Raw genomic sequence first — 19,215 nt, 5'->3', positions numbered from 1 at the left:
ATAAGGTGATATTTGCTGATGAGCACAGGAAGGCTAACGTACAATTGACATAGAAACATGGTAACATGGGCATTTGCATGCTCTTTGGTTTAACTATAATTCTCGTGCTGTTCCCAGTCTATCATGTTTTCCTACCAGTTGTGATAAAAGTGTGAGTGTACTTTGGGGACAGCGTAAGTTTTGCTTCTTCAGTCATTGATTGCTAACCCCGTGCTGTGAGTGGCAATGAATGAGCCCCACTTACTCGGAAAGAGAACTCGGTAATCATAGAAATCTAGTAACCTTACTACCGGTGCTTCTGAGAGGAAAAGGACTTCCAGCCTAAGCGAAGTGCGGAGGGCGGCGGGAGAAAAGCTCATGGAGTGTGTGCAGAAATGGAGAGCAGCGCTCTGCAGCGAAAGGAGGGCCCGTTCACTCAACATCTCCTCCCGAGTCTTGACATGGGATGGGAGGCAGTGCTAGTCGCCCTCGGGTTTCTTAATCAGCTGTGAGTCTGTTGTAGCAAAAATTAATAGGCGTTGCAGGATCATGAAGAAAAGCTCTTTCATCTCGCCCAGCTCCAAGAGGGTGTTATATTTTCAAAGCGGAGTCTTGTACAATTGAGCGATAGATAAGGAGAGGAGGGGCCTTTCCTGGGGATTGTTGACCGCTGGAAGAGTTCACTTGAGGCCATTTGTCACAATCAGTGATTTTCCTGGAAATACCCTATGCCAAGGTTATGTTTTGGCTATTCTCTCCTTCTTTATTGATTTATTTTCTGAAATCACGGGGGAAGGTAGTTGTCCCTGCCCTCTGCCGTCATCCCAACCCTTTGTCTCGCGCTCCCTCTGAGCACCATGGGGTGGGAAGCTTTTCAATGGCACTCAGCAGGTTTGGAAGGTTTTAGGGAGCGAGTATGGCATAAAAATGGCCAATAGAAATCCTGTATTTTGTGTAAGCATTTTTCAGCGTGATAAACATAATTTAATATGGAAATGTGATCCATTGTCCCATGGCAGGGCTTCTCAGCTGTGTACAGTACGGATCCTGTTGCCTACTGTGGATTTGGTATTTATTACACTCTGGAACCTCTTTTGTTCTTATGTTTTGTTTGTGGGGACATTTAAAGGTGGAGTGCCTGTGCAGCCTTGCAGAGGAGTTGATTAAGTTTAATTTGCTGTGCATTAGAGAAGGAGTTTGCTGGTCTTTTTGAACTGAGCTCTGCGTTATTTGCTATTGGGGCATGTTTTTTGATGCCTTCAGTTCTTCCTGGGCATGAAAACGCTTTTTATACATTTGTTGAATCTATTTCCATGCTGAGCTTTTTATATACCATACAATGACTCCTTGCAGTTGAAAGTTGTAGTTTGGCCTTATTTTTAACTTTAAAAGGACAGCAGGAGCTTGCCTTTTATTAAACATTTGTGGATATTATAACATTTATTTTGTCATTCTGTAAGTAGATTTTAAAATATGGTTTAAAACGGGTTTTCATTTTCAAAATAAAATTTTAACTGACTACGGTGTGTTTGTGTAATGGAATAGTATTCACACATAGCCATGTGTGAAATGTGTGGGAAAATGAAAATATGTAGGTTTTTTCCCCTTTAAATAGAAAAGAATTAAGCTTCCCACTATTCTTTAATTGGTGGTTTTTAATTTTTAAAGAAAACTTTGAAGATAATATAAAGTTGTACACTGTATCAAAACTTATACTAGAAAAATTTAAATTGAAGCTCTTGAAATGTCACCATTTCTTGTTTTTGCTTTTGTACTCCAGGCCTCTTTCCTCTGCTGTTTGCTCTTTTCCACACCCAGATTTGCTATGCTCTTTTAAGATACTTTACTCTGAAAATTTTACAACCTCAGCTTTTAAAGTTATAACATTTAGGAGCTCCTCCTGCCTCCTCTACATTATTTTAATCCAATTTTCTGTTTCCTTTGCGCTTAAATAATTTTTATGGGAAAAGCTTTCTCTCTTGAATAGGAATCATGGTCTCGGAGGATTATTAACTGGTGTGAGTAGTTTGGGACCGAACGTGAATGCTGCTGGGGGTTTCCAGCCAGGAGCTTCCGGCGCTCGGTCACAGACCCAGGGCATTCTTTCAGAGATCAAACGCGTTGGACACTGGGAGGGTTTTAATGATGCCAGTTAACATCAGAAGAGCTGGGCTCAGAGGTTGCAAATTGTGCTCATCTGAATAAATGCCACTGAGCTGGAAATAATGACACGACTAAAATGATGCTAATTGTGTGCCATTCTGAAATTCCAGTGAATAAAATATATTGGTTTAAGCTTATACAAGGGGTGGGTTTTTCTTTGGGGGTAAATGGGGTGTGGAGAGAGAATCCTTGAAGGAGGGTCATAGACTAAATGGCATCAATGGTTTGAAAGCATTTATGGATTTTGAGATTTGATTGAAAACACTCTTTTGATACCTTCCAAGAAATTAATAAGTCTGTTTTTAAAAATATTTTATTTACTGTATAGGAATGTATCCCTAACTGACCTAGAATTAACCTTTTTATCAAAAACAGAGTTATCTGTGGTACTTAAGCTCGTCTCCTGCCATGTAAATGTGTTGATAAGAACAGATGGATCTCACCTTCTCCTTGCCTAGGATAAAATATCACTAAGAGACTCATTTCTGGAAACACTAATGTTTCCAAATTAGACTTCACCTTATTGGAGGACTAAAACCATTTGTTAGTAAAGGGCAGTGCTTAGGAAATATTTGGCATTAAGACAGCAAGAATTTGATAAATCTTTATGTAGGTACCAAATTAGTCAGAATGCCTCTCCAACAGCATGCAAATCCAGCAGTTGTATTTAAAGATAACACACACATTTTGTTTTAAGGTTGTTTAGTTTCAAGCTTGAGAGGCTTTTCATAGCTGACAGAGAGGATGTTAGTCTGTGCTCTGTACTGTTAGCTGGATGTCATTCTAAAGCCCTTTTCGTGGTGTGAGTATACATTGCATATCTTCTATGATTTAGATGACTTCATGCGATACAGGTCTTGTCTGGGTTTTGAGTTTTATTAAAAGCTGGACTTAATTCTTGTCACAACAGCATGGTGGAATGTACTGTCCTGGGTTTTAATTCAGGAGTAAGTAGGAAGATGTTCTCAAGGGCGCTGTTCTTTTTGCTTTAGGGCCATGGCACATTGCCTCTGCTTGTGGAAGTGTCATTTGAGCAACTTGCTTGCTTAAGTATTTGACAGGGTCATATAGCTTTGCTCTAAAATGGTTGAAATACAGGTCAAACAAAAGAATGCCATTGACCTTATTTATGTTACAGGTATGACTTCAATCAGAGTGTGTTTTTTTCTTTTTACTTGTTTGGCTCAGCTACACTGTCCAGCTTACGGACTTCATAGAAAAATGGATGGCAGTGATTTCTAGTGTGTAGAGTAGGGTCTTCAGAACTTTGTGGATAGCTTGGGCTACTGAATTAGAATCTCTAGAGGTGGAGCTTAGGCTCTCTGTTTTCAAATGAGTTCCTCAGAGACTTTGGTGTGCAGTGAAGTTCGGGACCATTGTCAAGAGCAGCAGTCTCTAAAGTGGTCTGAGTGTAAGTCCATCCATGAGGTATGGGGAGAAAATAGTAGAATATTTCTTATTTATCTTAAAAAAAGAGAAATTAAACCATAATAATATTTAATATATGGATGGATGGTCTCTTTACTTACACTTCCATCAGATGGTCATGTGTCACCTATAGTAGCCAGGTGTCCTAACGGAAGGGTAGGAGCATCACCTCCCCTTGGTAAGAAAATAGCTGCCCATTGCAGTTTATGGATATCAGTTAAATGAATTTATAGGATGTGTGTGTGTGTGTGTGTGTGTGTGTGTGTATATGTATGCGTGCTGCCATTTTATTAAACGTGATGATGGAATCAAACATGTTGAAAGCTTTATCTGAAGCTTTGTTAACCTCTGCTTTATAGAATTTCTTTATTCCTTCAGATTATGCCTAAGCACAACTACACACAAATTATTTGTCTTCTTTTTGAACCATATAATGGCTATATTTTTCTGACAACAGTATATTTTCAAGAAAATAACATAATTGAGATGCAATTCACATATCAAAAAGTTCACTCTTTAAAAGTATAATTCAGTGATTTTTAGTATATTCTCAAAGTTGTACATTGAGCACCACTGTCAAATTCCAGAACATTTTAAGAATGCCAGAAAACCTCTTATTTTTAGTGGGACATTTCATAGCTGTTAAGTTAATGGTCAAGTTTGAGTGATACAGGTTTCTCCTTTTTGAAATGGCCTCACCCCTTAGGGTTGTGTGCTTCTCTCTCTGCCCCACAGTATCCCTCTGTATTTGAGCATCATAACGCAGTGTACATGTTTGCTTCCAGGCTTGTGCTCCTGTGAGCTACTTGGGGATGCAATAAGCTCTTTTGATTCATCTCCAGCCCTAGTTCTTAACAGAAGGGTTGGCCTGTTATGAGGTTTCAATTCCAGCTTGCACATGAGACATCTTGAATAGTCGAGGAGAAATCTGATTTTATATTTTCTGTTCCATTGTTTCAATTCATTGCTACTTTTTAGAATATGCATATCAAGTTTTTAAAGGTTTGTTTTTTGTTTTTGTTTTTATTGCCCAGGACATTTGTTGTTAAAAATCAGAAAATATGGATAACCAAATTTGAAACAAAATAATTACCCATGATGTCACTATCCAGACATAACTCTAAACAATTTGCCTTATATAATTTTGTATCTTTTTCTGTACATACATGTATGTTCATAGGTATCTTTAAAATTAAGATTGTACTTAGTATATTGTGTAGCATAACCTGATTTTTTTCTTTTTCCTTCGTATATGATGTACAGTCTTTTGCTGGCAATATGTATACACATATTTTTAATGACTATATAGTGTTTTATTGTCCATTGCATGTATCATGCTTCTATCAATACTTCACTGATGAGTATTTTGTTTCCCGTTTTTCACTATTATCTACAGTACTGCAGTGACGATCCTTAGAGCTAAACCTTAGCACACATCTCCTATTTCCTTAGGGTAAATATTTAGAAATGGAACTGCTGCCCCAATGGTATATAATTACTATCCATAAAGATTTCTCCCTTTTAAACTCCTATTTGCATAATATGGGAGTGCTGCTTTCCCTATATTGTTTTCTGCATAGGACATACATTTTTCATATGTGTCCTGGTATTTTGGAAAACATAGTTGACCACCATAACTAAGTTCTCTATTCTTCCACTATGTACTAGATGTGTGTCCTGTGCAGATGCTAATGTGACAGTTACCTGAGAATAAACTATGTGATACATTGAAATAAATGAGAAATACAAGGAGATCTGAAACTATTATTATTATTACAGCAGAAGTTTACATTTACTCCCTTGTTGTAGGGGGTGGGGAGTGTGGGACGGCCTCGGACTCTCCTGCGCCCAAGCAGACGCTTCTGGGCTGCCCTCCGAGACTCGGGCTAGACGCGGCCGTCCCCTCAGTGTGCTGGAGCTCTGTCTTCTCAGCCGCCTGTGCCTTGTCTGGACATGGCTGGCTGTGCCAGGTTTCTGAGGGTTGAAACTCAGAAGCCACTGCAAAGAAATGCATACCTTTTATTCCTACATGGAGTTTCTGTCCAGTCTTGCCTTCTTTCCTACTCTGGAGGTTAGGCTGCATAGGAAATTTCCAAATCTTTATTTTCCTTTCTTAAAGCTCGCCAACCCACATAGAAGCGGCCTCCTCCTGGATGCTTCTCTTTTCCTTGCATTGGCCTTTGTTAGCTTCAACCCCAAAGTGATTTAGCAGCCAATAGTTCACTACAAAACAGTGAGGATAAGAGAGCGTGAAGGAGAAAAGCTTAAAATCCCTTTACATCTTCTACTTGGCCTGGGGGACTTCTCCAAACAATATTATGGGCGTTTCATGCTAACTACGGTTGGCACTGTTGGGTGAGACTGATGCCAAATGAACACCCCAGGTATCAGTACTTGTCAGACCCCAGAAAAGCTGTTGATTAGGACCCATGGAAGTTGGGTTCTGATGAAGCACAACTAGTCTAGTGCTGTCAGTGGACGGTGGTCCTGTGTCTGATGTGTCATTTGAAAATTACCCAAGTTAAAGAAAAAACAATGTGATCTTAACATTGATGCCAAGAACAAACATTTGTTGAGTGCTTACCCTTTGCCAAGTACTGTGTTAAGTGTTTTTCACAGGCATCTTCATAGTAACCTTATGAGCCTGGTGTTAACACTGTGATGGCTGATTTTGTGTGTCAACCTGACCGACCAGAGGGATACCCAGATAGCTGGTGAAACATTATTTCTGGGTGTGTCTGTGGGGATGTTTCTGGCATTTGATTCAGTAGACTGAGTAAGGAGGCCTGCCTGCCCTCACCAGTGTGGGTGGCCTCATCCCATTCATTGACGGCCCTTCCTTCCTTCCTTCCTTCCTTCCTTCCTTCCTCCCTCCCTCCCTCCCTCCCTCCCTTCTCTTTGTTTATCTCTCTCTCTCTCTCTCTCTCTCTCTCTAAATTAGAAATTAGTTCTGTTTTTTGAAGAATCCTGACTAATACAAATACTACCCTAATATTCTGATAACAAAATACCTGTTCCCCTGGTGTTAATAGGACCACGTGAATCTAAACTTTTTGTTTTCTGTGAAAGGCAAAAATTGGATGAAAAATAAAGACTATTACTGACAAAGCCAGTGGTTTTTCCATACTTTCTAAACTTCTCTGGAGTATAAAAAGCCATGGGAAGTTTTCCTTACACACATGATCCTCTCTCCTGGGCTCCAGGGCCCTATGCTTGTTTCTCTTAGTTTGCCAACATTTCTTTTTGGTGCCCTTTGTTTCCTTGTCTTTTTAAATGGTCTCCTCTGTGACAGGCCGACTCTTGAAAATCAGCAATCCATCCCCTCTCCTCCAGCAGTTGTGGTTTGCATTCTTGAAAAAGCCCTTGACCATGCTGTAGGACTGATGTTTTTCTGGGATTTCTGATATAACTATTCAACTGCAATGTAGACTTCTAAGGATAATTGAAGAAGACATTAATTGCTCACTTAGAATTGTAGATTCTTTTACATATACAGTAATTTGAATTTTTGAACTCCTTAGTATTTCCTTGGGAGTGGTTTGGATTTGCTGTCTCTTAAGAGACTTGATCCAGGGAGTTAGCATCACCAATTTGCAGTGAAAAATTCGTTGAGGCCGCAGTCTACAAACTGGAGTGCATGGGGAGATTTGAAGACTTTCTGAGGGATGGGTAAACATCATTATTTTTAAGGGACTGCATTTCCAGAGCTTCAGCTTTGCTGTCTGCTCCTCACTGACATGTATCTGAGGTCATGCTCTTTCTGCTTTCCCAACTCTCCTTTCTACTCTGTAAAAGGAAGGTAGACCTCTACTTACTGTAAATATTTCTTTTTTAAAAAAAATATCTTTATTGATTTCAGAGAGAGAAAGGGTTATTTCAGAGGGAAGAAGGGAAAGGGAGAGGGAGAGGGAGATAGAAACATCAATGATGGGAGAGTCATTGATCGGCTGCCTCCTGCACGCCCCCTGCTGGGGATCAAGCCCGCAACCTGGGCATGTGCCCTGACTGGGAATTGAACCTCAGTCTCCTGGATCCTAGGCTGATGCTCAACTGCTGAGCTACGCCGGCTGGGCTGTAAGTATTTAAGTCATTGCTCTGGGGTCTAAAACCTGTTGGGCTTCAAACTAAGTCAAAATACTGATTTTGGTGGAGCATTTTTTAATCAAGTTGCCATCTCTCTTCCACACAAGTCAGGCCCTTTCTGGGTATTTTTTTTCCTCAATGTGTGGTGATTATTTATCAATATTTGCATATATTTATGTTGTTTAATCAATAGCTGCTTTCATGCTACAGTGACAGAGTTGAGTAGTTGTGGCAGAGACTGTGTGGCCCACAAAGCCTAAAACTAAGTCTGGCCCTGGGCAGAAGAAGTACCCAGCCCTGGGCTAGTTGTTGGTGGGCCAATTAGCATCATTCATTCAACCAATTTATTTTGAGGGGCATGCTTTTACATGACAAGCACTGTGCTAGATGCTGCATGTGTATGGATGGAAAACTTTGTTTATACTTGTTCAAACCTTATTTTGGGGAACCATTTTTGTAGTAATTCACTGGCTTTTAGCACTAAGGAACAAAGTAATTCCTAAAGAAGTCCTGCTAAAAATGTTTGTTTTCTCTTGAACTTGTAGATTGTAGGTTTTGCCTTTAGTTTTTTCTTAATTAGGAGCTTGTTTGTTTCTTTTTGAAGGGCACAGGTATGTTTTCTTCCTTTTATGAGGGAGTTATAGGTAGATCTGTATAAGCCTTTCAGGCCCAAGAGACTGATCTTCACTTTTGTTATCCACGAATAATTCATCAGTTCTATTATTCAAAAATCTGTGGATATATAGAGTGAGTGAGGGAGGAGGAAGAATCATTTTCAGTGAACATGTAATCAGGTTAAGTTTCAGTAACTGTCAACATTAGTTACTTAGAAATGTATTCAAGAAACTCCGTATTTTAAAGTGGTCTGAACTCAATAGGTATTCCTTCCTAAAAGCTTCCTCTTCCCAGTTTAAAATTTCTCTTAAAGTATGTTTAGAACCTCTGAAGTGACTGCTTAATTCATCAATTATTTTTGATACACAGCATGTCGATTCCTCAGTCTCTCTCTGCAGCACAGTCATAACAGTCCCTTTAGCCCTTTTAAAATTCAGATAGATGGCATTTTATGCTTGTTGCTGGTGGATTCTCACTTTGCTTCACTTTTAAAAATTTTGTATCTGCTGAACAACTTTCTGGCAGTTTGGTTTTGGGGATTTTAAGCTATTTTGATTGAATTTCTATTATTTTTTCCTATTATGTTTGAGTTTAACCTCCATTTATCTGAATAGGAGGAGACTGGGGGAGAAGCAAGCACTAGTCATTTCCTTGTAAAAGGATATTTCTGACACATTCTTACTGTGAGTTTTCTAGTTCGTGCCAGAAGAATGTTCAACATGAAATAGATAATTAATACAGACAGAATCTAGCAAAACTGAAAAGTGAACGCCCCTGCAGGGAGTCTTTGTGTCTTTCTTCGTGTTCCTGCAGAGAAATCAATGGAGTTTGCACTGGGAGCTATGGTTCCCTGTAGGGATGTATCTCAGGGAAGCTGCAACTTCTCACGTGGGGGATTAAAGAGAAACCTAAAATCCCTGGCCACTGGGTGGCTTGATCGTCTAGAAGAGATCAATCTGTGTGAAAAACGCTTCTGTTTTTACCTGCGTCACTTACCCAGTTCTGAGCCTGTTCTATCCAGAGAATGGAATTACAGGTCTGCACTACAAACTGCCAAACAGTTTTCAAAGCAGACTAATCTGATGCACCGCTTTTGGAAATGTCACAGTGATGTTAGGGATTGTTAATGGGAAGTAGCTTCACCACATCAAGTACAAATATTTTTGATTGACTGAGGCACAGTTTGGGATTTAGACATGTGCCTTTAGGACAGAGGTTGAGCAACTCTAATAGAAAATCATCAGAATTGCTGTCCTTCAGATTATAAGGGACTTAACAAGGCAAACTCAGTATTTATTCCTGTTATTTTCTACAGTACTGCCTTTATAATAAACCAGTGTCAGACATTAAAAGACTGTGAAATTGCTTAAATAAACCTGTGCTAGTCATTTTTTATATTTATAACCTTTAGCCCCATGTTATTAGGATAAGAAAGAATGTTATTTTTCCCATTGTTTCTGCTCCATTGATTGTGTCTCCTTAAACTCCCTCTTATCCCCTGTTTTGGTAACAGAAGCATCCTGTTTGGTGAATTGTGTGCCCTGAATTAGCTTAAGAGGGCTTCACCGCATGACGACGACTTGAGTCCTTTAATTGTGGAGGCAGTTTCTTTTACCTCCATCCTGAAAAGGGCAAATAAGGCGGTTTTCATAGCCTGGAGGTTTTTATAAAGCTTTTCCCTCGGTTGGAGTAAGCATCAGGACAAAAGGGAGTCGGTTGTTCTCAGCAATTGCTAGAAATAGCTTTTGGAAGTAAAATTAGAAGATAGTCATTCTCACAGCTCAAGAATTAGAAGCGAGGGCCCTGCTTGGGGGTTCATGATTTTTTCCATTGGCTATACCAGCAGTAACCATCCTTTACAGTGTATAAAGCACGTTTGCATACAGTTGTCTTAGTGTGGCCTTTACCGTTCACCTGGTGCTATGCATAGAGCAGATGTTACTAGTGTTATTTCTGTTTTGCAGCTGGGGAAACATTGAAGGAGGTTAATGACTTTCCTGTAGTCACACAGCCACCAAATGGGAGAGCCTGGGGTTTCTGGCTCCGATCGTGCACTCTGTCCGGTATACTATGCTGCACAGGGGCTTTTTAATCCATGCTGGCTAGTGTTGTTAAAATTCCTGGGAGGACTAACATGGGAGAAGTTCATTCTCCTGGAGAAACAAAATTAGCGACAAGATATGCATAATGTAAGCATTTAGAATGGGATGAATTCTCCAAAACCTCATAGGCAAGCAAAGCAAGATGTTCGGAGTCATTTGTACATAAATATTCATAGACCGTATGTGCACAATGGCTAAGTATTGTTCCTCCTATTTTATTCATTTATTTTTGCTTGTTTTGCCCTTACTGTTGAATGGTGGGTTTAGTCTTGTAGGCTAGTAGTTTCCTCAGCCCTTTTAAGATCTTACTGCATGATCTTGTTAATTTAGAAAAGTCCATTGTTACTCTAAGTTGTTCCTTTGTTATGTAGTCTTTATTTTCTCCCATTTAGCTCTGAAGATTGTCTTTTTGCCTTTGGTGGTAAACAGTCATAATATAATGTATATAGATATAAACTTATTTTTATTTATTCTGCTTAGGACTTAGAGAATTAATGTCCTTCATTGCTTCTGTAAATTTTCAGCCGTCATTTAAATAGTACATTTTTTCTGTTCCTATTATTTAACCTTTTATTTTGAAATAACTTTAATCTTACAGAAAAGTTTCAAAATGTAGTACAAAGGGATATATACATAGAATATTATTGGACAATAAAAAGGAATTCGAGTATAGATACATGCGGCGTCATTTAGGAACCTTAAAGGTAATATGTTAATCGAAAAAAGCCAATAACGAAAGATCACCTATTTTATTTGTAGAAAAGGTCTAGAAAAAGCATATCTATTTATAGAAAAAGCACATCTATAGAGACAGAAAGCAGAGTTTTGATTGGCTGAGACTGGGAAGCATGGGAGGAAATGGGGAAACAAACGATTACAGGGTTTCCTTTTGAGGTGACAAAATGTTCTGCAGTTGATTGTGATGATGGCTGCAACACCTTTGTGAGTCGACTAAAAACTACGGAGTTGCACTTTAAGTATGGAAATTGTATAGTGTGTAATTACATATTTTTAAAAAGCTGTTATCTTTTTAAAAAGAAAAGTAGCACAGAGACTTTTTGTATATACTTTTCATTCTGTTTTCCCTAATGTTTACATCTTGCTTTCATCACTATGGCACAGTTACCAAAAATAAGAAACATGGGTACAATCCCATTGGCTAGACTGTGGACTTCATGCAGTGTCACCAGCTTTCCCATTAATGTGTTCACTGTGTCTTGATCCCTCCCACACTGCATTTAGTTGTCATGTTTCCCAACTCCTCTGATCTATGCCAGCCTCTCAGTTTCCTTCGCTTTCATGACCTGGACACTTTTGAAGAGTCCTGCTTGTTATTTTGCAACATGTCCTTTGGTTTGGGTGTGAGGATGTTTCCTCATGATTAAACTGAGATGATGCATTTCTGTAGTACTTTAGAATATTACAGAAATAATGTGCCTTTCTCAGTGTTTCATATCAGGGGTACATGATGTGATAAGTTTTATTATTCGTGAAGTTAACCTTAATCACTTGGTTAAAGTGGTGTATCCTGAGTGTTTCTATAGCAAAGTTACTATTTTTTTCTTTTGTAATTAATAAATGTCTCACAGGAGAGATTTTGAGACTATCTAATTGTCGTCTTGCTTGTTGTGAAACTTTTGTCCATTAATTTTAACATTCATCAGCACATTTTGCCTACAAGTTATTCCTAATGGTGATTTTTTATTTCTTTCATTGCTTCTACATTTATTAATTGGAATTCTTCTGTAAGGAAGAGCTGTTCTCTTTCTTCATTCATTCACTCACTCATTCAATTATTTATACTAGTGTAGACTCATGGATATTTACTTGGTCATTGGGAACTCTTTCAGATTGGCTCCTCTGCCCTTCAACAAGTCCACATCCTTGTGTGAATACTTCCTTACTTACTGGCACCAGAAGTTGCTCCTGACTTAAGTTATATTTCCCCTACCCCAGCCCTGGAAGCAACCACTTCTCCAAGGGCCATTCTAAAATTAAACTTTGCTAGGAACTCTTGGTGAACGTAAGAAAGACATCTCATTTAATGGTACCTAACTTGGAACTTCTTTTTTATATTTTATAACTCTTATCTCTCTGGTCTATACTTAGGGTACTTCCTATTCATTCACATAATAGTTTTAGTGACTGTAATTTTTACTTGTAGAGATTCTATTCGGTTCTTTTCCAGATCATGCCATGTTATTTTACTGGGAATTAAATGTGTTGTCTTTCATCTTTAATTCTTTTAAGTGCTTTTGTGTTTCTACTTGTTCGGTTATCTGAAGGTCATGCTAGTTGTTTTTGCTGATTCCCACTCATGTTGGACTCATGCATCATTACATGTTTTAAATTTTTTCTTTTGTCGTGACCTCACGTTTAGAGGGGCTTAACTTATTTTTCTGTGTAAATCTTTTGGGTTATGTGGTCCAGGTTTCCCCAGCTCACTACCATTTTTTATATTAATTTCTCAGCTCAGTGGTTTCTAGTTCAACCCTTACACTGAGGGCACTGCCCTTCAAGGGTGCTGGTTTTATGTGGGGGTCTCAGTTCCAACCTCTGCCTTATGTAGCCTGAAGGCTTTATTTCTTCTTTCCATGCGGGAATTTAAACAAAAGCTATTAGGTTATAGAAACTGATGACTTCCTTACAATACCTCAATATAGGAATTTCCTTCTTTGTTTCTAGCCCTGGGTAATACCCATCCCCCACCCCCTTTTTCCCTTTTTGGCTCAGTTATGTATATAGAATTTTCTTTTTTATCAATCATTTCAAGTGTGGCTCATCATATAGCTGAAACCACAGGTCAGTCTGTTTTTTGAAAACAAGCAACTTATTGGGTAATGTGCAGAACAAGGCAGAACAAGCCAGTAAAGGCCAGGACCGTGAGCCCGACTAATCTAATATAATTTGACAGATCTCACAGGCCTAAGGGCTAGTAGATCAAAGAGATGGACATAGCAAGAGGGTACCATGTTGAATCCAAGTGGTTCTCAGGGCCAGAAGGTCTAGTCAAGAATAGCCCAGGTTGGGAAGGCCAGAGAAAGCAGCCTTCTTTACTGGGGGCCTCCCTCTTCCTGACTGTGTGTGGGCAAGCGCGGCTCTGCAGGTGTCCTCTGCTGGTGTACCTTGCTTAGCTTAAGGCACCAGTCATGGCTGGATTCTAGGGTATTTTCTCACAATCTGTATGTAGAGCACCATTTCAGGCATTAGTTTGCAAACATTCTAGGAAGAAGACTAAAAAAAAATTTATGAACTCTTGGAAATAGCTGGAGAATGTAGCCCTCCTCCCCACCCACCGCCGTGGAAAAGGCAAGACCCGTTTGCGCTTCTGTACCTGGTGGCCAGAGATCTTTTCTGTTGATCTGCACAGTGCGTGGGAACGTTCGTGAGGCCATACTTCCTCCTTGTATTTTAATTTCCAGAAACACTTGAATGACAAAGCTGTTTTTGACCAACCTCACATCTGAGTTAGTCTTTTTGTTCTCTTGCCTGCAGGATATTTCTATCTGTCTTTCTATCGGCTGAAATTAAGCATATCTCAAATGGAACTTTTCAGCACCCATCTCCAGCAAATATATTCCTTTTTCCAGTTTCCCCTCCCTTTTTAATGTTCCTTTTTATTCACCCAGGACTCTAGCCAAAAATAGCCCACTTTCCAATTCATTCTCTAAATTCTTTGAGTCTCTACGTTAGATTTACCGTTCTGCAGGCTCCAGCGAGGTACTGGTAATCTGTTACATGTTACATACTTACTACTGTGCTTGATAGCAGCGAATGAGAGCTAGAAGGCATGGCCATTGTTTTTGAAGAATTTAACATCTAGTTGAGGAGACAATTTACATTCACAAAAACAGTGAACAATACTAGACAGTGTATAATTAAATGCTAAATTGGGTGACAGAGTTTTAAGTGTAGAAATTGGAGGAAAGAAAGCGATAAAATCAGAGCCTGAATTGTAAGAGAAACGTAATTGTGGAAATAGGATTTGAACTGGGTCTTGAAACAACAGAGATTGGAATTGGACCGGCATTTAAAGTGGGGAGAAAGCAGGGACAATTAGTGAGGATATTGAGCATAAGATTTTTAGAAAACTTTTAGGCTGTTTATGTGTTAGGGACTAGTGAGCGAATAGAAATTAGAGAGAGGTGGGCGACTGCTTTGACTTTGGCTGTAAGACTACCAGACGAATCTTTCAGAAGTAGCATTTTGATTTTATTTATTCCCCAGTTCAGGAATCTCTAGGGGCTGCCTTTTCTTTTGGATTCTGGTCCACACTGCTTTGGTATGCCAGGTACTCTGACCCACGAGCCTTTCCTCACTGGAACGCATGCTTTTTGTGCCTACAACATACTTGTTTTTGGTGTATTTTGACTTCAGCTTTCCATTTCCTGGTGGATTTTCTGCTGATTTCTGTCCATTTCTTTTTCAAGTCCCATCTCAAGACTGCCTCTTGACATCCTCTCTGATGACTCAGAGAATTGTTTTATTTTTAAATTTCAAATACTGATGATTTGTAATATTAGAGCTACTTCTTTGTATAAATGTGCCTACTATCATGCCTGGCATGTAGTACTGCCCTTACTTGGTAAATGTTACTGGAGTCCAAGTTGGTAATGAGTTCCAAGTCAAAGAACTTTTTTTTTTTCTGTTTCACGGAAAGTAAAAAATAAGAGCAAAAGCACTAAATCCAAGTTTTCTGAGATACTTTCTTCTGTCTTCTCCTTTGAGCCTCTCCTTAAACTGTGTTCTTAAGTATATATTATTCATTTATCTTTGACATCTTTTCACTGACTACCTCCTATAGCTTTTCTAAATAATTTATGTGTGTAGATGGAGATAAATTGTATGTGTTAATTCAAGCTTAAGAGAAGAGATTGGAGTATTTTAGAAAGATTAATCCTTGTTAAACTCTCTCTAATTGATCTTTGTTGGCACTGCTCCTGCCTGAGTTTTAAAATGTTAATAAAATACCTATAGGTGATCACCTGTTGTAGTTGGAATTGAACTTAAGATATTAGAATATCCATAAAACCAGATATTAAAATGAACTAAGAACACTCGGTTAAAGGAAATTGGGCTTAAACAATTTTGTCGGGCTTTAGTTTTTTATTTTACCCCTTAACAGCTTCTTAAGAAATCTGAGATGACTTTTAAGACACAGTCTTAAATTTGTCTTTGAAATAATATAGTTATTCTCCTACCTTCTTTCAGAGCTTGTGAGCTGATGGGACAGTGTTCAGTTTACTACAGTAGCATCCCAGTTTTCTGAGGGCTGTGGGTGCCCGGCGTGAGGATTGCCCTGGGTCGTCTCGCCTTCTTTGTTTCCGAGCCTGCTGCTTCCACAGTGGCCGCAGCTAGCCTGAATTGGATATCGTGTGCATGCATGTGTGTGAGAGAGACAGAGGGGTTTCTCCTCTTGGTTAACAACAAGAACAACAAAAGTCAAAAAGCAATTGTATGAGGCAGGCTGGGCCTCCTTCGACAGCAGTTTATATTGGTTTAAATCATTTCTTTTGAGGGCAATATCTTATCAAATCTTGACTCCCAGGAATGTTCCTGTTCTTTTCTTGTTTCCTTATAATAAAAGATAGTACTTTTGCCGGAGCCTAGGGAGTACGGTCAGTGAGAGTGTAATAACTATGTACGGTGCCAGGCGGGTATGGACTTACTAGGGGGATTGCCTCCAAGTTACATGAGTGTCTAAGCATCGTGTGCACGCCTGGAATATACAGCAGCGAATGTCCACTGTAATTAAAAGTAACAAATTTAAATAAAGATAGTGCCATTTACTGGTGCTGCCACAGGAACTGGGACTTTGTTAGGCACTGGCTTTTTATTTTGCTTTATAGGTGGTTTGTATTCGCTCCACCTGGAATGCGCTCTCCCCGAAGCTCAGCTGTGACACGAGGCCTCTCATCCTGAAGACGCTCAGTGAGCTGTTTTCTCTGGTTCCTTCCTTAACAGTCAATACAGCTGAATATGAGGTATGCGATGGGAAATACATGTGCTTTATAATAACTTTATCTGTACTGTTCTAAGAACATTTATTTCTATTTTATACTGCAAGTATATGTATGCATATATTATTTTCCCTATTAAATTTGAAAATAGAGTCCGTGTTTCAGTTCGTGTATTTTCTGAATTGCTTTGCAAAGTGCTTGGTTCATTTATTCATTGACTCAGAATACATTTATTAAAACTGTACTGGGCCTTAGAGATATTAATAAATAATAATAGATACTATTTTAAAGTACCTATTACATATTCCTAGCACTCTTCTAGTTACTTTATACCAATTAGTTCTAATGTCTGATAGGAAGATATTATTTTTCATTTTATAGCTAAAAAATCTGTCGTTGTTAAAGGTCCATCTATTCATTAAACAAATAATTGTTGAGTATCTGCTACATGCCAGACAAGTAACTTGACCAGCAGCTGGTAGTTTCTAAGTGACAGCTGATGTCTAAGCCCAGGACCTTCTAGCTCAACAGCCTATATTTTTCCATTACGCGGTGCTGTCAGTCCCTGCCTTCCCAAAGCTCAAAGACTGGGAAAGAAGGCAGGCGTAAGCAATAATAATTATAACATTTGATGAGTACAGTTCATCACAGGGCTATGAGAGTGTAGTGTGGAGGTGACCAGCGTTCGAACGAAGAATCTGAGTTAAACCCTATTTAATTGGTGCTGTTAGACCAGGATCTTGAGGAATTGATGGAATATTGCTTCCCATGAAGTTTGGGGAATAGAACATGCAAAGGCAAGGAGGTATAGTAGAACCTTATATAATTTAGAAGGGCAAGAAGTTAGAAGTTGGAAGACAATTTTATGCATAATTATTTGTTAAATATTTATTTGAGGAACCAGACTTTCTTTATGTTCTGGGCTTTATGGTCTAGGCCTTTAAATGAAGAAAACAATGACTATCTAAAGGCATATACAACCCAGTAGGGAGTTAACTATACACTAGATGCTAAGGTGTGCCCTGAGGCATCTGATCGTTTGGAGAAGGGAGATTCTTCTAGGTAGGGAATGGGAACAGTGGAGTGAGAGAGGGGTGTGACGATCCTAGTAGGATTTGCAAGGTCAGTAAGAAATAGTTAGGTGGTGAAATTTAATAATTTTAAAATCCCATTGTGTTTAAAATATCCATGTATTTAAGTGATGAGTCTGTTTCTGAGTATTTGCATTTTATGAATGATGAGTAAATAAAGGTTAAGTCAGTTACTAGTTAAAGTGATTTGGTTTCCACTGTTTGCTACTTTAGATTGTTTATATTCAGTTTTACCTTTGTCTCAAAACTTTATTCTGATGTTTGTTGATTTTTCAGAATTTCAAAGTTCAAGTCCTCAGCTTCCTCTGGACTCACACCCAAAACAAGGTACTATCACAAGGGGTGTCAGTGAAACAGAACCAAGCTGGGGAAAGGACTATCAAATAAAGTTCTTAGAATAAAACAAAACTCCCTTGAAATGTTGGCTTCTTGATTTTAAAAGAATTGTGACTATTCATAAGTTTAGACTTTAAAAAGTATTCTCAATTTTCTTTCATTAATATGCTTTCACCATAAAGTGCACATATTACTTTGTGAAGCTGACATTTGTCTGAAGAGGGATGGTTGTCATTGTCTCATATTTTTAATGGTCCTTCCTCTTTCCTGCTTTGTCCCTCCCCCACCAGCAAGCATATCAAACAAGCAAAAACCCAGTCCATTTTTTAGATGTTTCTAATCAAGGAATTTAGAGAAGAGGGTCTGGGTGATGTTATACCTGACTCATGAGTGAAAGAGCTTATATTCCGAAAGGCTCACTTTCCCTGCTAGTAGCTGGAGCAGCAGAATCCAGCTCCAGGCCTATCAGACTCTACATACTCATCCACCTTCCACTCAGCTACACTACCGCATGGGGCCTGAGCGATTGTGAGTTACTTTATGTTTAATGTTCAAACTAGCATAAAAATTTACTGCTTCTGATCCCTCTACCCAATGCTTTTCTCTCTGTTTTCTATTGGGACAGATGAAGCAAGTTAATACCATTTCCAGAGCATTGACAATAGAACTTTGAGGTTGGTGAGGGGAGGTTTTCTTCGGCCAGAGTTGATGTTTAATGTATGTTGTTTCTCTTGTTCGTTTTACTTTTATCTTATCCAGGACCCAGTTGTAGCAAATGCTGCATATCAGTCTCTGTCCCACTTTAGTGCCGGAGAGCACTCCATCCTTCATCTGCCCGAACAGGTAGGCCTACCTGCTTTCTCACTGGTGTCTCTTTCCTGGTGGGTTTTACAACTTTATTCGTATCCCTGCCCCTCTTAGGAGATTTGTACCTGATGGATGTATATGTAACTAGATATGTGATCTATAAAAGATAAGAATTTACATTCATTACCTGTTTAATCTGTAATGATCTTAGACCACAGTGGTGGTAGACATCCCAGATTATGACTTTAAATCTCTTTGGAGAAGACGGAAGACACCTGTGGGGTAAATGAAGCCTCCCTATGGTGACTGGGCGCAGGACTGCACGCCAGCGCCGTGCTTACTCCAGAAGATCTAGGCCACCGCAGCAACCACCTTGTCAAGTTAGGGTGCCTTCCTGGGCTTCAGGTCCAAGCATGGCCTGCGCAGGGTAAGATGTGTACCACCTGTGCAGCCAGAGATCTTCGTGATACAAAATTGAGATGCCATGTGGGAAAAAAAAAATCTGCTGTTGATTAGTTTAGTGTGAAATGATGTGTAGGTTAGCACCAGAGAGCTGGATAAGGAAAGTGTTACTCTTTTAAGGGTTAACATGTAGTCTTATATTATCTTAGTATTTAGACTAAACTAAAAATACACAACCTTTCCTAGTAT

General features: G+C 39.1%; 1 protein-coding gene across 2 annotated transcripts in view; it reads left to right on the top strand.

Moving 5' to 3' along the window:
* The window catches only part of FOCAD (focadhesin), a 256,025-nt gene that overhangs the window by 131,919 nt on the left and 104,891 nt on the right, over positions 1–19,215 (top strand). For both annotated transcript variants that reach the window (XM_087822637.1, XM_087822638.1), the window contains 3 exons: positions 16,220–16,354; positions 17,698–17,748; positions 18,517–18,600. In XM_087822637.1, coding sequence (XP_087678763.1) covers positions 16,220–16,354; positions 17,698–17,748; positions 18,517–18,600 — 270 coding nt within the window. The remainder of the gene's footprint in view (positions 1–16,219; positions 16,355–17,697; positions 17,749–18,516; positions 18,601–19,215) is intronic.

The sequence above is a fragment of the Miniopterus natalensis genome, chromosome 12, assembly GCF_054644295.1.
Source record: "Miniopterus natalensis isolate mMinNat1 chromosome 12, mMinNat1.hap1, whole genome shotgun sequence".
Classification (NCBI taxonomy): domain Eukaryota; kingdom Metazoa; phylum Chordata; class Mammalia; order Chiroptera; family Miniopteridae; genus Miniopterus; species Miniopterus natalensis.
This window is presented reverse-complemented; position numbering and strand designations above follow the sequence as displayed.